The 19,554-nt window shown below is 34.8% G+C and overlaps 1 protein-coding gene across 1 annotated transcript; it reads right to left on the bottom strand.

The window, feature by feature from the left end:
• Positions 1 to 956: 956 nt before the first annotated feature.
• Positions 957 to 18,817, bottom strand: LOC128990066 (uncharacterized). Its single transcript, XM_054412296.1, has 10 exons — positions 18,715 to 18,817; positions 14,421 to 14,594; positions 11,840 to 11,985; positions 10,512 to 10,689; positions 10,050 to 10,227; positions 9,580 to 9,738; positions 8,036 to 8,135; positions 7,395 to 7,655; positions 5,591 to 6,990; positions 957 to 4,448 (listed from the first exon to the last, which is right to left on the bottom strand). Exons 1-10 carry the CDS (start codon positions 18,815 to 18,817, stop codon positions 4,355 to 4,357), a joined length of 2,793 nt encoding a protein of 930 aa, XP_054268271.1. The 3' UTR covers positions 957 to 4,354.
• Between the last annotated feature and the right edge of the window lie 737 nt (positions 18,818 to 19,554).

Here is a 19,554-nt window from a genome sequence, read left to right as displayed (position 1 = left end):
CCCCTAAGAATAACATGGGAACTTTGAAGGCCACTGGGGCAGAGCCCTGATGAAATTCCCAAGTTTTTTGTTTGATGGCAAAACTACATGCTAAGACCTTTCTAACGACACCTTGGACATGGTGATCGGTAGCACCACCGCTCTAAAACAATTATGACAAAAATTTTCCTAGCGTATCTATATATATAAAAGGCAAAGCCCTCACTGACTGACTGACTCACTCACTCATCACTAATTCTCCCACTTCCCATTTACCTAGGAGGCTGAAATTTGGTACACTGATTCTTTAGGCATTAATTAGGAAAACTAAGTTGTTTTTATTCTGATCGGACTCTCGGGCTCCGCCCCAGTGGCTCTGGAGTTTCCCATGTTAACCTTATGAGTACTCATATTTAAATTGAATTAATGAATCTTAACAGCTGTTTCAATTAAACAAGTTGGTTCTGTTCTATGATGTTCAATAGCATTAAAGATACAAGGATTACCAACAGGGTGCAGCACTATTATTTTTTATAAATTTATGACAACAGCTAATCTGCAACCAAAAGGTGAGCGTAGCGAACGAACTTCAACCTGGAGGCGAGTTAGCGTAGCGATTGAGCTAACCTGAAGGCAAGTGAGCGCAGCGAACGAGCTCCAACCTAAAGGTGAGTGAGCGTAGTGAACGAACTTCAACCAGAACGTGATTGAGCCATGCGAAAGAGCTCACTTATGAAGTTAAACGGGGCAAAGCCCGCAGGTACAGCTAGTTAAATATATAGATAATTAAAAATCAATCCAGGCAAATGGAAATTAACATTTTTACTAGATATACTTGCTGGACTATCTAGTTCAACTTCAATTTATAATTTTAGTTATATAATTTTTCCCCTTAATGACTATCAATTTGGTCACATACAAAAAAGTGAACAAAATTGGAAGATTATACTTGAGGAGGATATAAAATAGCATACAAATGAGCTTGATACAAAACAATATATTTCTCATTGATTGGCAAGATACTGGATGTACATAAATTATTTTATTAATAAAACACAATAAACAAAATTACAAAAGTTGACTCAAGTTTTTTCAACTTTTGATCTGCCTTGGTAACCTAACATTTCATAAGATAACATATAATTTGTACTATGCAATAACACTGATTTCTTTATACAGAAAGTGTTATAGTGGTTTGAGAGGGATTCATTTTTGTATATTGCACAACTGAGATTGGTTGTTAAAGTTTTTAACTAGGCTACACTTATCCCACAACTCAACTCCATCCAATCAGTCCAAGAATACCACAACTTAGTGATAAATATTTGAATTTTAATATAACAAATTTAGAGCATCTCTATGTGTAGCATTTGTTATGTTCTAAAGAGTGCTAACTCTCAATTTTTTTGTCATAGTCATTACAAATTGCCATAGGAGTGTAAAAGTCAATACCAGAATTATTTTTTATACACATCAAAATATTGTTACTTCAATTCAAACTTAATTTTACCAAATGTCACACTCAAAAGTAAAACACAAGTGAAACATGTTAGCAAAAATCAATGTAACAAAGATGCCCATCCATAGTGGACTTAACTGTGATAAGATATCAAATCTTTTGACCTCTAAAAAAATCTTGAGTGATAAGTACAAAATGTATATAATACAAAAACATTAGATGAAGTTTTCAAAATATAACACTATATACGGCTACTTTTACTGCATTTTAAAAATAAACTTGAAATTATAATGAGGTTTCATTAGTTGGTTGATCATTCATACAAGTTTTATCCTACAGAATATTCCAAACCATCAATAACCAATATAATATTCTGCTAAAAAAACACGCAATACATTTTTTATTCTGCTCAATTAAAACACTTATTAAAGTGGTTTTACAAGCAATTGAGAGTTATGCACCATAATAACGTAAGAAAATATAAACCAATGGGCAAGAGTAGGTTTTTAGCACAGGAAAAATGTTGTAAAACAGTAAAAAAAGTTATTACAAAAGTTTGATTGACTTTTTGATCAAACATTTCACATTTGATTCTGTTGCCATTTGTTAACCACACGCTTCAGATATTTCTGGGATTTGATTTTCCTATTGCAATAGTAGTCAAAATGTACAAAGCAACATACTCTAGTTTTCGGACCTCAAACCTAAATCAGAAAGATCTAAAGAATTTGAGTGCAAGTTACCGATGTGACATGAGAACTCTATAGGACAAGTAACAATGTTATTGGTGTTCTACCATCCATTCACGACTACTGTTAATTTGCGCCTTACATTAACTTTCTAACGCTACGTGGTGTTCATAGTACTTAGTAATTAACATTGATTTTAATCTAGTTTGAATCCATTTCCACATAAAACGCTATCATTACATAACAAAAATTCTGACGTAATTAATAGTAATAGTAACCATAAAAATAGGGAGTACACCCATTGTGCACTGAAAATATACGTAAACTTTCTTTACAAAATTTCTATACTATAAAAGAGATCTACACAAACGTAGAATCAGACTTTGAAAATTCAACTAATAATGCAAAGACACATAAAACATTACCTCGGGACTATCTACAACTCGATTAATCTATACAATGTGGGTTTTAGTGTCAAATTAAGTACATCATTTACAAAAGGAATGGAAGTTATAAATTAAAGACATCAGTCTAAGGTTAAACACCGAGCAGGATGTATTTACACAATTATGTTGATTTCAGTGTAGAGGTACAGATGAATTGAGGTTTGTTGTAGGACTTACTTAAAAGTAATATGAACTTGTTTTAATTAGGATAAAAACATCTTTTATATATTAATTTGAGTATTCCAGCTTTTGTTATTACTGATTTTTATCATTATGATATTGAAAAACTTGAATAATTTTAAATATTCCACGATTAGATTCATACGATGCCGACACCCGACCTAACAAGCTTTTAATTTTGTGCTATCTACTTCCTTCATCTACTTATTCACTTCAAAATCCACAAAAAGTTAAATATTTCCTGAAACCATTTGGCCACACTACAAAATATGTATGTTTAGGCCTATACCGTTTTATTCCACTTCTCACAAGAGCTCTTCACCTAAAATAATTCTGGTTGTAATGTTCATGTATAATTGCCATGTAAATTTTCCCAGCCAGTTTATACTTAACAGGATCGGTAAACTGTCCGTAAACTCTTACTGTTTGTGTCAATACTAAGTAGAAAGTAATAATAGATGACAGAAAACAATATTAGACCAAGAAGTTTGCACCCAAGAAAACGAGCTCTTATTATGTATGGTAAAAAAACACACATTGAAAAAGATTTAACACATATCATACAAGTATGGTATGATTTTATTACTATCAATATGGAAAAAACCCAAAAGTTTGACATTAAAAACTTGTCATGATTTGAACTATTTTGGTTTTTGTCAACTTCATTAAAATTTGTTAAAATTAAAATTTGTTAGCCTGGTAAAATCATTTTACAAGATTGCTTACCATTAGTTTTAAAACAAGATTCTACTAATTTATTTATTATTTTAAATAATTTACCGATTCATAGCGGTTTATATTTTTAAGTAGTTTACTCAAAATTTATTTCATTGGATATCATGTTTAAGGAACATTCTGAGCGTAGCCTATATTAATATGCGCCATACTATAAGTATAGTATACATACAACAGTAAATTTACATCTCACGTTTTATTATGCCATTCAACTTGAATTTTTTTTTACTTTTGAAAGAGGATAGAAAATAAACCAGTTGACTTCCATAATAGATGATACTTCTAAGTAATTAAGAAAGCTAACCAAATAAACTTAACTAGAAAATAAATGTCACATTGAACTAAAACAAAAGGAAACAAAACAGTACAAAACAATAACTATGTAAATTTTACATATAAAAATATTAATTACAAAACATATTTTAGAATATACATAATACAACGTCTAAGATAAATAATATTTAACTTGTGTCAAACTGCCAAAATCAATACATCATATTTACACACTTAACATTCTACGAGTTTTATTATTATAAGCGTCATCAGTTTTCAATCAGTTACAAAATACATACGTGTCCGTATGTACGCAGACATTTACGTCACGTGAGGCAAGAACCAAGGTAACTAGACAGTCAGAGGTAACGGAAACATCCCAACGATTCCATCGAGTCACATCCTGTAAGACTCGCTACTATTGCGCTACGCTAACAAAGGAGAATTTAACTTTAAAAAGTCAAATAGCCTTTGTGAAACGTAATAGCATTTGATAAATGAAGTATCCACATGACGTAATGCGGTGGTGGCATTGTGGCGGAGGGCGCTACTGCGGCCCGGGGGTTCTACTCTCATACCGCAGCAGAGTAGGTTCACTCACCTGACTGGTCTGGCAGAGATCGCTCAAACAATGCCAGAGCTCTGTGTATAAACTCATACTGCTCTGCTGTCTGCACCATGCCACCACTGGAACAAGGAAAACACAACCATCAAGTAACAACTGCTTTAATAATAATATCTATGGTTCTTACCGTCAACGCAATCAGGGGTATTATTCCACTACGGCCGTTTCGGAGATGACTCCATCGTCAGGTGCGTAGTGGTACACTAAACTATAGCCTTGTCACATGTAACACGAATTAACGAAGTAACACCGACCGTCAGTTTTCAAGCCGTGCACGCGCTCTAAATGTTTTCGTGTGTCCGTCCCATGCTTATATGTGTATTATTTATTCAACCCCTGACGCAATGCAAATGAAGACAATTTGTGTTACATGTGACAAGACTATAGTTTAGTGTACCACTACGCACCTGACGATGGAGTCATCTCCGAAACGGCCGTAGTGGAATATTACCCCTGATTGCGTTGACGGTAAGAACCATAGATATTATTATTATATTTTCACGCAATCTGCCACACTCAAGAATATAACTGCTTTAAGTCTAATCATAGGTAATAGTTTCCTCACATCACCAGTTTTTACAACAAAATTAAACTAATTATTTTTCCACTTTCCTGTACGGAGAAAGTATTGCGTCAATATTTTCGAGTTGAGTTTTGGGTCCCCCTATATTTGGGTTTTTGAGGGGATGTCTGTTTCGCCTCTTTCAGAGGCTTCTTCAAAAGTAGGTCAAGATGGCAGTTACAAAAACAACAGTTTAAAATAGGATGTCACAGTCGGAATTCAAAATGTCTGACAGGTTTTCCAACTGACACAACACAAAGCACTAAATACAGGCACATTGCAATATTGTATTTACATATAATATGTATATTGAAAAGCAAATTAGTTTTGTCCATGAAAATAAATACTTAAAGAGTTAGCTGTGAGGTAGAGGATAAAAGGTTTTTATCAATGGCATTAACAACAACGGAATATATGATAAATTACAATCAACCTGCAAACCTAAACCGTTAGAATTAACAGTTTAAGATTTTTCTTAAATCATTCATAATGAAAGAGAGAGTAAAAATGTAGTCTATTTATCACCGGAATCGACTTATTGTATTAAGTTATTTAACATATTAAAAATTACAAATCAAGCAAATGATGAAGTATACAATTTGCATAAATCTAATTCTAGACTAAAAAGCCTTAAAAGCTCACCGGTCATATCTCATCCGGCAGACGATTCCCAGTATATCAACATTGTTTTCACCCAGCAGCTGGTTGACACCCACACAGATAGCTATGAAGCAGCCTGTCCGTCCGATGCCAGCACTGCAGTGGACTATGACAGGACCAGCGGCCGGGCCCCTCGCAGCAGGCACCTCGTTCCACAGGAAACTCACCGAGCCTTCACGCGACCGCCTGCTCAACAGCGGACTCTTGTCAAACCAATCTCTTGGTGTTCGTATGTGCGACTCTTCGTCTTTCTCAAACCACCGAGGACTATCCTCCGAGCTCTGCGCCCAGCCGGAGCTGCCTTGCGAGCTGCGTGTCCACTGCTTGCTGCTGTCTGAGCTCCTAGGCCAGCGTTTGCTATCACTAGAGCTGTGAGTCACTGGGCTCTCTATTGAAGACTGAGTCCTGTTTGGACTTTTTTCTGAAAAGTTAGGGCTCATTACATCTAACCCTCCCCAGCTAAGACTGTCAACAGACAGCTTAGATGTGCTTTTGTCAAAACTCTGAGTAAGATTAGGACTCGCTTCCGAAGCCCAATTGGGACTTGACGTACAACCGATTCCTTTGAATTTTTTCTCAAAGCTTTCAGGTAAATTTTCACTGATATCCGAAGACTTTTTTCTCTCTTCGGAGGAAGTCAGTTCATCTGTAGACATCGTATTAGTGTCTTGCCAGATTGTCAGTTTTTCAAAATCGAAAATCTCCCCAGGGGCGGATTTTTTTTCTTGACTCGAATCCGACTTCAAGGATCCACTCGAAGGCGCTTCCACCGATCTCGAACGTATGTTTTCTAACTGAACCCGGGACTGAATGGGACTCTTTTGTGGAAGAGACCCTACTTGAAAAACATCGTCATTAGAATATAACGACCTGTCATAAAATGTAGGACTGTTCAATTTATCTGCAGGTAAAACCGGTACAATCTTATAAGCGGTTTCATCTACTTCCTTAAAAATTTCCAGATTAAGAGCTTCAACAGTAGGCTTCAATGATATCTGGACAGGCTCAGTTACATCTTCTTGAGCCAAAACAATAAGATTTTCATCACCACTCTTAGGACTACTTCGCAATTCTTTCTCGGGTTCATCTTCTTTAAATTCCAGCCGGCCAAAGTTGAGAACAGGACTGGTTTCCTTTAAGGACTGAGGACTTGCTGCTTCTGGACAGGGTGAAAGCAAATCAGTTTCATGCTTTGTACCATCAGACTTGACAGGTTTAGGCGAGTGTGGCCAGGAAGAGGTACTTCCTCTCTGAGTGTCTCTGAACCTGTACGACTCAACATCCTTAGCCAGGCAGAGCAGCGAGTGAGCATTGGCAGGAGTTTTGTGGTCAGGCCACGAGTCAAACCAGAAATGTGTTACTCGTTGGGTTTCGTCTTCTTTCTGTAACAAAATTAAACTTTCAAGAATAAAAATAATATGGTAATTCAACACTTATCACATTTAAAAAGCTAACATATTTAATGCAAGCTGCTTTTAAAAACTTTGTAAAATTTAGTTGCATAAGGCACAAGAAATTAATACAAGCAACATTTTGTTTTAGAAAACACAAGATCTATCCTTGCATTGAAACTTTTAATTGAAAATTACCAATATACATGTAGAAAGGCCTAAACCTTATTACTAAAAAAAGATTAAGGGATGTTTCCATTTTTTTTCACATATTAAATAACCTCAAGATTTGCCAAAAAACACAATTACCAAGATTAATTACAACTACATTGGATAAATGTTATCAATACAATAAACATACATCCTAAAGACATTTGCCAAAAGTCAATAATAACCTGCATTATAAAATGACGGATGACATATCCATCCTTGACAATGATGGAGGACACGGTGACAGATATGTCTCCGTAGGTCTCCGTTGCGCCGGGGTCGATGGGGAAGTACAGCTCGCACTTGGAGCGTGACTTCTCCATCAACTTGGTGATCATCACAATGACGGGCGAGTGTTCGCTCCACACCATCCGCCAGAAGTCAACCACCGTGTTGGTCAACGGACCTTGAGTGGCTATGAATGCCTTCTCCTCCCCATCGTAACCCTGCAAAACACATCTTACAATCACCAGCTGAACAATCGGTTTAGGGACAGCTTCTAAATAATTTTTAATTCATTGAAGGGAAAAGTAAATTTCATTACTACGGTTAGAGCCGATTAGGTAAGCCTAAGTTACACAGTGGCTCATCGTTTGAAACACTTGAAACTCCTTCACTCAACATCTCATTATGAAAAGCTGGGTTACTCTGTTACCTGATTTGCTATTAAGTCAAGGACAGAAAAAGCAATTTTGACACTTTTAGATTAGATTATTTTGCAGTTTTTTTAGGTAATGCTGATAAATTTATATGTTTAAATTAAAATAAAATAGTGTATCTTTTGTTATAAAAACCCTACACAATTGAAGTACCATACACAACCTACCCTAATATAATTGGCGTTGATGTACCCAGAGAGAGGATCACTGGGTGGTTCCAATGGTAGATGAACTCTTGTGTTCTCATTGGGTATGATTGTCCGATACCTATAAACATTGATGAAATTTGTTTTAAAAACCAACTTAAGTGTGTTTTCAGGGACGGATTTAATTAAATACTTTCAATCCTGGGATATAAATCTCTGAAATGTTTTTGACAAAAGATCACTTTAAATCTGAAAACCAATCATTTTCAAAACTTGTAATCATTCAACTAAACCAGAATGTTTTACATCGTGTGCGAAATTTAAATAAAATGCATCTTAGCAGTCTAGTAACAAAATCAAGGAATAAAAAGTCCTGGCACAATACAGGAAAATGGAGAATGGAGAAACATACATACAAGGTATCTGTTTAAAAATTATGATGTAAGTGGCACATGTGAAAGTAAGGAGAAAAAGGCGGACAGCACACGTACTTGGGAGAGATAGGGTCTTACTAATAAAAGAAGCAAGTATAGGAAAGCCTGAAGGGAAACAACCATTAGGAAGGCTCAAGAAGAGAAGGTGGAATGATGTCACCGAGGACACTATAGAAGTGGGGACAGCAGTGGAACAAGCAGAAGATAGAGAGGGATGGAGAGCAGTTGTTGGTGCGGCCAAATCCCACCTTGGGTATAAATAGCCATAGGAGCAGCGCTCGATTTGCGTGGTAACGCGGCAGAACAGAGTTCCAGTACCTCTCTTTTAGGAAGATTGTAATAAATAGGTACAAATCTTATTAACATGTTACACATGTCAACTCAATTTTTACAAATCAAGCACTGCATAGGTTTATGTAAGTGTTTAGGAGTAGTAAAACATCAACGTATTTATGAGTAGTTTTTGACATATTTGCTTCTCCTTTGTTATTATTTTCGTGTGTGATGCTATTTCATTTACCTAAATTTATAATATCATACCAAATAAGCCTATGTGGGGTACAAAAATTAAAATTTTAACATATGCACGGGAATGAATTATGAAATCAAGAACATATTATAGGTTTTATTTCTTAATAGGAAATTTTATTTACTTTTTACTTAATTAATTTCACACTATTCTTCCTAATGAAACAATATACTTACGATTTTAAACTGAAAATTATAAGTTACCATAGGCCTATAGGGAAGTTATCACGTTTTAAACTTGTTTTATGAACTTATTAAAGCTCTTATAAACTTATTAAAGCTCTTGAGTCCCTGAACAAAAATAAGACGTTTACATTGATTATCCTATGGGTGTATTGGCGGACATGGATATTAGTAGGCTTACAGTATGTAAGACATAATAATACACAGACACGTCAATACAAGGAACATTGTTCTAAATATTACTGTTGCTGGTATTCTTAGCAACAAAAATCCAACAATCACAAATGGCTTCAAGACGTACAACGGTTTGAAAGTAATGCTGGACTCATATATTGGCATAATCTGTACGTATGAGAAATATCAAAATCAAATCAAATTTAAAATGTTATTATCGACACGACATTGGTTTTCTTGACTCACCTATTTTTGGCACTACTGCCGGTTATCTCTATCTTCTCCGGATGGTTCAATGGAAGATCCCAGAACTCCTTGTGCAGAGCTCTCGCGTCTTTCAAACAGTTCCTCAGCTGTCCTCGACTCAGTACGTTACCAACTGACAGCAAATACTCTTCAGCAGTGCTACAGCCAACACAATTTGTATAGCAAGATAAAGAGAAACTGAGAATCTAGTTTAAAACTCAGCAGACAAACAGAGTATTTTTTGAGAGTAGGTTGTGTATTTTGACGTTTTAATAGGTGTAGTAAAATATTTAGGCTACTAACTCTAAAATAAATAATAGGGTAGATATTACAACAAAAAAACTAACTTTTCTGGCCTGATCCAACAGGTTACATCATTCAGAGTATAAAACCGTCCTAGAGCCACACTATGTTGTTCTATTTTGAATCGTAAAAAGAACAAAGATAGAATTAAGCTTGTAATATCTTACCACTCTCGGGTGGGAGTAACACTCAGGTTCTCTTGACTCGGGTGTAGAAGGTCAATAGTCAAGCTGGCACTGGAGCCCCTCCGTTCTAGAAGCCCCTTCGCCTTGATCCTAATCGGCTCTTTTTTCTCCTCGGTTAAATTATGAGCAGTCATTACTTCAGGCAAAATGGCACGGGTAGCTGGAAAACATTGCACCATAAGTTGATATGTTTTGAATATAATTTTCAAACTATGCTTGAGTAATAACTTTGTTTTCATTAAGTAGGCCTACAACAATAGATATTTAATTCAGATACTTCATGGCGGGCTAGCTTTAAACAGTGAGTTAGTTCAGTTTGATAATTAGGAAGCTGAGTTATGAAAGCTTAATAAAATTCTCTCCTCAATCCATTTATCTATTACCGTAATACAAGTGAAGTCAAACAGCTTGAGCAAATATCAAAGATGTAAAAGTTTTGTTTACCATGCGGCGGATGAGGAATGATGGGCAGAATCTCACACTGCTCCGTAGTCACTGGTTTGATCACTGGATGATAGATCCACTGACCCTCGGAATGTGACAAACTTTCGTCTCCAATCTCTACTTTATCACTTCCTGTCGAAGATGATGAGGACATTTGATTCTTCAACCAGATCAGAACCTTGACAAACAACACTTTGTCAGTATAAAGTAGAATCTCAACATACATAACACAATTAAAAAAGCCAATTTTCCAATTAATATACTATTGCAAGATGAGTTAAAACCCTCTGAGTGTATTTTGCTATTTATTATTGTAGTATATTCTGGGCCCTTTTTTAACTTATTATATGAGGTTTGTCTGAAAGTTAGGGTCTCCACCAAGCTCAGCCACGACCAAGCCAGCTACTTTAAATCTGACATGAGGGCCATGTTTCTATATTATTCTTTGGCTGCCCTAGCTGGTTAATAAGTCTCGTCATTATAGCCAATGACGATGTGAAAGAAAATTCACACTTCCACAAGGCATGTATGTTTGCTGTTCTGTACTTATATTTCCACAATCTCAAGGGTTCAACTACAATTGAAATCATCACCAGTTGATGGATAAGTGTGGAGAACATTTTCAGACTTTTGTGTGTTTAAAGAGGGTACATGACCAAATTTCTTAAGGTTATTCCTATAAAGAGGCCATCAACAAAAACTTATTCACAATAAAAATAACAAGAGGGATAACTCATATGGAAACACAATTTTTCTTTAGGCCTATATAATATTTGGAAAAAGACATTTTTGGAGTACAGATCATCTTCCCAATAATCAGCTGTTGTACCACAATTAATTGTTCCACAACTAAATAACATTAAAAAAATGTGCTATATAGGCTTCTAGGGACCTACAGGAAACAGTAGCATGCAGCTGGTCCTTGACTAGACTGCAGTGATAGCTAGGCTATTTTCCTGAAGAGAAATTTACTAAAACAAATTTGCTAAGTTACAAGAAAGTTCCTACAAAAATTATCATGCGCAGAACACAATGGTAGGTTTGCACCTATAGTTAACCCTCAATAATCTGTCGACTCTGTTAAAATGGTCTTTGGTTCATTCTAACAGCAACTATAAAAAGTTATTCATAATGGACAAGGGGTATCTTAACAGTCCTAGAATACCGCTGTCATTATTCATATCAAAACTATACCATACCAACAACTTGGGAACTCAAATCCTTATTAATAAAGGTTAATATACTAGGCTAAATGAATTTGAGCAGAGATCCTGTGTCTAGGCACAAGGTAAACATAGATTTAGGGAAACTTGCTAAAAGGTTCTCACCACAAGAAAGAGTGCTAAACCACAAACAAGGGCGATAAGCGAGACTTGCAACTGCCAATGTGGATGCCATTCTTCTTGTAATACAGTATCTCCACTCCACAGCGTGCCCAACTCTTCACGCTTCCGCCCCATCTTGAAAACATTATCTGGAAAACCAAACATTACTATCAATTATGCAAGCAATTTTAGTTATATTTACACCAACGTTTTGAAAAATTTAAAAAAGAGCAATAATATGGTTTACATAGCCTGTTGTAAAGGAGATTTTTTGAGAATATAGGATATTTCATTGCTTTATTAAGGGGATATGGCAGTGAATTAATGATTTTTTTTAAAAAAAGTGATTTTTTAAATTTGGCTATTATTTATTATTTATTATAATAGTATAGACTAGCAGAGTACCCGTCCTTCGTACGGGGTTGGAATATAAGTATAAAATTCTTATTGCAATTATACTCAAGCTTTGCCCCGTTTAACTTCTTAATTTTCAAGATGATCTCGTTTGCATGGCTCAATCACGTCCTGGTTGAAGTTCGTTCGCTACGCTCACTCACCTTTAGGTTGGAGCTCGTTCGCTGCGCTCACTTTCCTTCAGGTTAGCTCGTTCGCTACGCTCACTTGCCTTCAGGTTAGCTCGTTCGCTACGCTCACTTGCCTCCAGGTTGAAGTTCGTTCGCTACGCTCACTCACCTTTTGGTTGCAAATTAGCTGTTGTCATAAATGTAAAAGAAATAATAGTGCTAGTGCTGCACCCTGTTGGTAATCCTTGTAACTTTAATGCTATTGAACATCACAGAACAGAACCAACTTGTTTAATTGAAACAGCTGTTAAGATTCAATAATTTCATTTCTCATAAGGTTAACATGGGAAACTCCAGAGCCACTGGGGCGGAGCCCGAAAGGATTTTTGGGATAAAAATATGCCTATATGTTAATCGGGAATGTGAGCATCATCATGTATCATCATGCCGAATTTCAGCCCGATCCGACCAGTATTTTTCGCGTTTACTTTTCCCATACATACAGCAACCACCTCTTTTGTATAATAGTACTAGCAGAGTACCCGTCCTTCGTACGGGGTTGGCATATAAGTATCAAATGCTTATAGCAGTTATGAGTGAGGACATGGTTTAAGAAATTTCGGTTCTTTTTGAAGTTCGTTCGCTACGCTCACTCACCTTTAGGTTGGAGCTCGTTCGCTGCGCTCACTTTCCTTCAGGTTTCCTTCATTGCCTGAGTCGGTTAAAGATCTAGTATATAACTGGCTTGTTGAACATCCTATTTTTATGTAAAGTTGTTAAGTTTTGATGTTTTATTTTTTTTATCTAGTATGTTCCACCTAGGCCTACTTTTTACTTTAATTTTTATCTTTTATTGTCTGTGATCTTGTAGCTTATTAATCTAGTCTGACTGGGTTAAGCTACTGTGTTTAACCATATGTTACCATAATTTGAGACCATGTCTAATGCATGATTGTTAAAAATGCTTAAGGGTTATAGAGGTTTTATAAAATTACATATAATTTGAACATCTCCAATGGTCACGATCACTTAGTGTTAGTAATCATCTCCTTTGTTCGGGGTGGCATTACGATCATCTCCACGTTGTTAAGATTGGTGCAAAAACAAATGGGCTTGGTTGGCCCTTTGCCTATTGCAATAATGGTATTGACATAAAAATTGGGAATAAAAATATCCCAAACAATCAGTGTTTAAAAGACCTAGTTTTAAGCTAAAGACACATCAATCACGTTAAACTGTAAATATTTTGAGTTTTCCTTGCTACCCCCTTCATACTATTCTGGTGCTCACTATACCGTTAAATGGTAATGTAAAATTACGAGTTCCGGTAAAAAAAATCATATTTAGTCTCTTCCCGCAACCCACCGATATTGCTCCCACGACTCATAGTTCGGGAACTGCCGATGAAATAATATTACAAGCACCGAAAACGGCATTTTTTGGTGCACGTTCAAGTTTCATCCAAAGAAGTGTGAGCCTAAGCTGAATAAACATCAAATTTCAAGAGCATGTGATAGTGAGTTTCACATTAGGCGAAGCTGTGGATGGGGATAGGAGCAATTGCTGGAAAATCACTTTCGATAGTTCACAAGTTACCTATGAATTATACTTGTCATCACTATGCAAGAATAATCACATATAAAATAAAGCCGGGTTTACACTATGCAGCTAAACCTGCTATATAACTTTTGCTATATAAAATTGTTATATAACTTTTGTTGTATACCATTGCTATATAAATAGTTACAGTCAATTTTGGTGATTCCGGTGCTCGTGCTATAGGCCTATGTAATATGTAGCAAAAACTAGCTTTGCCTGTTTCTGCATACATTTAGGTTAAACAGTACAAACAGCAGATTTCAATTATTAACGGTACCTAAAGAAATTTGGTGCGCGTAGTGGGCAAATGAGATCTAAGTTAGCCTAAATGATTGAGAGCCAGAAAATTAGAGCTTGGGAAAAACTTTTTTTCTTTTTAATAAGTTATCAGCTGTCATCAAAAATAACTACTCTCTCCACGGAAAAGGTGAGAAAAATTATTTTCTGTAGCAGAAACTCACCTAACGCTTTATCCTGAAACTGAGTGCTATCCCAGTCTCTGTGGCCCCCACCCTGCCCCATCAGATTGTAAGAGTACGAAGCCCCTATGAAGGGTAGAGCGGGGCGCCATGCCCGATTGTCGTACTCTTCATGATGCTTCTTTCGCTTAGCCAATGTCACTTTGCATTCATAATCTGGAATAAATAATACTGAATTGAAACAAGCTATTTGTTTCTTTGATTAGGTAACTTATAACATTAGGTTATCTTAAAAGTAAAGACCAAATTAGAACTACAACTAACTTACTTAACATAAATTGTTAGAAAACTGTTTCCCAATTATGGCTACGATTTTGGTACCGTAGCTTTCAGTCATTTACCAGGTAGTTTAATTAGCCTAAGGTTTAGTCAAGTTACCTAATTTTAATTTTTGTAGTTGAAGGCTATAAATTCAGCTTAATAACGCAAAATCAATCATGTGGATTAAACAAATAAAAACATTTAAATACCCCCGCAGCAGCAAACCTGCAGACTAAGCGAATTTCCATTTACCTGGCTGGATTTCTCCTAAAATATACCCTGAAAATTGTCATATTTATTTCGGTACTATCCTGTTAAAGGGAACATTCATTATTATCGATGATTTGTTCGATATATCGATATTTTTGTTTACCGATCCATTACATATTGACAACTGATCTCGTTTAGGCTAAAATAGTCTATTATATTGATTAAGAAATGAAACTGTTCTAAGCTAACCTAACATAACCAACCAAACTTGCTCTACTATTTAAAAATTCCTTTTGATAACAGAAAAGGCAAGTTAAACATACAGCAAGTTTGGTTAGTTATGTTAGGTTTTTTTTTTTTAAACAGTTTCATTTCATTATTGTTTGTTGGTACTGAACAATATTTATCGTAGTTGTCAGCTGATATGTTTCAATTTGTTAATATCGATATATCGAGAAAAAAATCATCGATAATAATGAATGTTCCCTTTAACAGGAAAGTACGGTACCTTTATTTCCTATTTAAATAACATTAATTTTAATGAGTGCCTAGGTTTGCTGCTACTTCAGGTAATGAGGTGAGTTTTTTTTTATTGAAATGTTGATAGCTTAGTATGAAATAAACAAAATTGCCAAATTTGATTAAAATATATCCATAAACAAGCAAAGTACAACAGTTTATTTATTCTCCATATAAGAATACGGGTAACATGAGAATTTTAAAATTTAAAGTTTTTAAAATTATCTACGTAACCGTTAGACATACAACAACGCTTCAATATACAAAATTATTTCTTTTTTTAAGCTCTACAAAATGGTCTGGAAAGAAATGGTGAAATTTGATGTTTTTAGAGTCAAAAATGGGAAAAACCAAATTTTACCCCTGTTTCCATAGTCCGATCATGCAAGTTAGCAAACTCGTTCGAATAGACGTTGGTTTACACGTTTCTACCAAATTTCATCAAAATCTGATCATCTTTGCTTAAGTTATCGCGCTAATGGACACACATAATATATATATTAGTTAGAACAGAGGGTGTTTTTGGCCTCTGGGGACCTCAAAACAAAAAAGTAAATCACTCCCGGGTCCAGGTCTTACCATAAGTACTACGGTAATAGCTTATTCCCTATATGGGAAATTCGCTAAAAGAAGGAACTTCCCTAACTTAATAACTTTATTGAATAAATCTGCTAGGGCTTAGTTTAACTAATTGCTCAATTGATACCGTAGTTGATAGATACGGTACGGTACTAACCTATCTTAAAAAACTACTTTTATTGGATAATGGTAACAAGGCGAGTAACATTTCATTTGTTTATAAATGCTTTAAGCTTAAGTAAACGGAAAGCGGTCCAAATTCTTTAAGTAGGCCTAGGTTAGGCCTACTTAGTTAGGTTATGTTTGGTGGAAATGCCAGGAACCAAACCTGTGTTCCTCTCACGTAGGTATCCAGGACATTAACGCTAGTAACTTAGGCTATAATTATTGATTGTTACACTGTTATTTATTTATTGTTAGTTTGTAAATGTTTTGTTGAATCTTTTTAAATCGTTTTGCCTTTGGCAGGTTAACTTATGTATAAATAAATAAAAATAAATAAAGTTAAATAAATTAAACTCATCCTTCTATTCACTACTAATTTTTTTAAATAGAACATAAGTAATCAGTCCTTCTAAGTTACCGGTATCTGAATATAACGTTAGGCTATTCTACACAACTTAGGCTTTTTAACTTAGGTAGTCTATTTTCAATCCAGTCCTCCAATAGGGAATGGTTCGCAACTACCGGTACCGTAACTTAACAGAACCCAGGATTTTGACCCTACACCAATTTTTTTTAGCAAAAATAAGGGATTATATATACCCTAATCAAAATATCTTAACTTAATGCTGTTTGTTTTGAGCCAAAACTTTTGAGGAGTTTTTATTACCATGCTAAGTTAAGTTATGACAAATTTAGGGTACCTACAGTTTCTTAACTGATCTAATGCTAATATCGATTGAAACTTATCGAATAGAAAATATTGATTAATAATTATATATATTTAAATATAACCTTTGACTAGTAATACGGTACAGCTAGACATCCCATCCCCATGTTAAAGTTGTCGCCAGGTTTTTTAAATAATTAAGTTAAATTTGCCTTAGTTGAAGTGAGCCACCTACAGATTGCTCCTGATATAAATTACTGATTTCTACCAACACAGTGGTTACACAATGGTTTTTACCAAGTCAAACTGATGGAGTGACTTATTATAAGCTATACCTAGGTAGCAACTGTTATGACCCATTAACTACGGTATGTCAGTAACAAAAAATAAGATACAAAATAGTTTTAGACACTAGAGCAATCGCTGTGACTGGCTCACACAAACTGCATTTTAGTTTTTAGTACAAAATTGGCTGATCCATATAGATGGGATGTCTTTTTCTGTATCCGATATAACTTGAAAGTATCGATTATAAAATTAAACTGGGGTACAGTTTCTTAACTAGGGGCTATGCTAATGTTGATTGAAACTATCGATTCGATTAGTAAACCTTCATGCGATTTTTTCACCATCAGCAAGTTTGGTTGGTTAGGTTATGATAGTTTAATTTTATAATAGATATATTTAAAAATATTGATTATTAATCAATATTTCCAATTTGATAGTTTCAATCGATATTAGCATAGCCAGTTAAGAAACTGTACCCTTAAACTGTCATAACCTGAGCTAACTAACTTAACCAAACTTGCTGGATAATGAAAAAAATTGCATGAAGATTTACTACAGTAGGCTGCCGGTAATCAAATCTTAGCATTGCCCAGTTAAGAAACTGTAACTTACCCCAAAATTATAATGACACTTAGATCCAAGTAATTTACCCTAACTTATAACTTAACTAGGGTCAAAAATAGTTTTAACTGTAGCATTTTTCAAATAAAATATTTCACTGAGAAGTACAAAATAGAAGGAATGTAACAGACACAACAAGTTATAAGATTCATCAAAGAGAAGTGTTGGCTAATTACACCAGGTCCTAGGTCAACAAAATTAGAGTTTAGTAAGGGCACGACAGCACATAATTTGAATTTAAAAATTTGGGGGCACGTCAATGGTAGCTTCATGTTGTGTTGTTTAATCCTACGGTAGGCCTACACAAAAAAAGGGTACAGTTTCTTAACTGGGCTACGCTAATATCGATTGAAACTATCGATTCGATTAGTAAACATTCATGCAATTTTTTCACCATCAGCAAGTTTGGTTGGTTAGGTTAGGTTATGATAGTTTCATTTTATAATAGATAGCCTATAGGCCTATTTAAAAATATCGATTATTTATCAATATATTCAATTCGATAGTTTCAATCGATATTAGCGTAGCCCAGTTAAGAAACTGTACTCCAAAAAAATCTAAATAGATAAAGAAGGTTTAAATTGTGTTAATGATTAAGTTTGGTTGTAAGTTAAGATAGCCTAGGCCTAGTCAAATCCAGGCCCTTAAAAAACAACTGTACAAGTTGTATCAATCCACTTTTGATAAAAATAAATAACAACACTAAAGACCACCATGACGAAAATAGAGTTTTTAAGATTAAAAAAATAAGTTATTTTCAATACTAAACAGGGTTATTTGCCATATCATTTTATTTTTTAGAATTAATAGGCCAAGGAGTTAAGCTTTTCAAAAACTTTTGGGCCCGACCACTAGCTCAGCTCGATTATCGATCCAGAGCCTTGCAATTTGGATATATGAGAAATGACACTTGTGAGGAGTAACAAAATGATAAATTATGCGAAATAAGTCTCTAAGTGAAAGTACCTTTAATAAACACTATGGATATAATCAAATAAATACACCAAATGCAACTTGCAGCACTGGGACACGAATTTAACGTGATGGGAATTGGATGCCGTGCAGCCATATTGACTTAGACCACACTGCTGCCAGCCTCGCAAATCAAAAACACAAAAATCATAGTAAATCTTTGAAAATATACATCGAAATTATTACATTATTTTTGTACGCTAATGACAATTTACACAAATAAACCCAGTATATAGCTATTATGTTTATCAGGGTGGATTTTAAAATAAAACTTGTTATTATTGGGAGAACTTTAATTATTAGAGGGATACAACACATTTATAATTTATCACAAAATCGTGTAGGCCTATTCATTATTTCGATTTAAAAACTAGTAACTTACAGTATTAGTACACAACAAATAAAAATAAGGCGTTAAGGATTAGACATCAAAATTTGCAGTAGGCCTAGACTAAAATAATCATTAGCTAATTAATTATTTCCCCCTAATTAGGCTTATGTCAAACAAAAAATTATAGGCTTATGTAAATTAAAAATTATACAGGGTGAAGTCAACGTTGTCGTTGAGCAAACCCGCAATGTTTTATTTTTTATTTTTTATGTTTTGTTCAAACTTCTAAATGCCTAATTTAATTGTACATAATTGTAATAATGTCGTAAAAAATCGTAGAAAAAACTGCATTATTTTAATTTTAATTTGAGTAAAAAGAACGAATATTTATAGAACAGAAAGCGATATGGATAAAAAGAAAGGACGTAGTTGGTCCTCTGAATCCTATATTCTAATAACATAAAAAATAATGGTTTATACTGTCAAAGGTCAAAGTGACCCCC

This window comes from Macrosteles quadrilineatus, unplaced genomic scaffold (genome assembly GCF_028750875.1).
Source record: "Macrosteles quadrilineatus isolate MER2022 unplaced genomic scaffold, UCM_ALF_1.0 Scaffold_3__2_contigs__length_128488019, whole genome shotgun sequence".
Taxonomy (NCBI): domain Eukaryota; kingdom Metazoa; phylum Arthropoda; class Insecta; order Hemiptera; family Cicadellidae; genus Macrosteles; species Macrosteles quadrilineatus.
The sequence above is the reverse complement of the archived record's forward strand: the minus strand, read 5'-3'. Positions and strand labels throughout refer to the sequence as shown.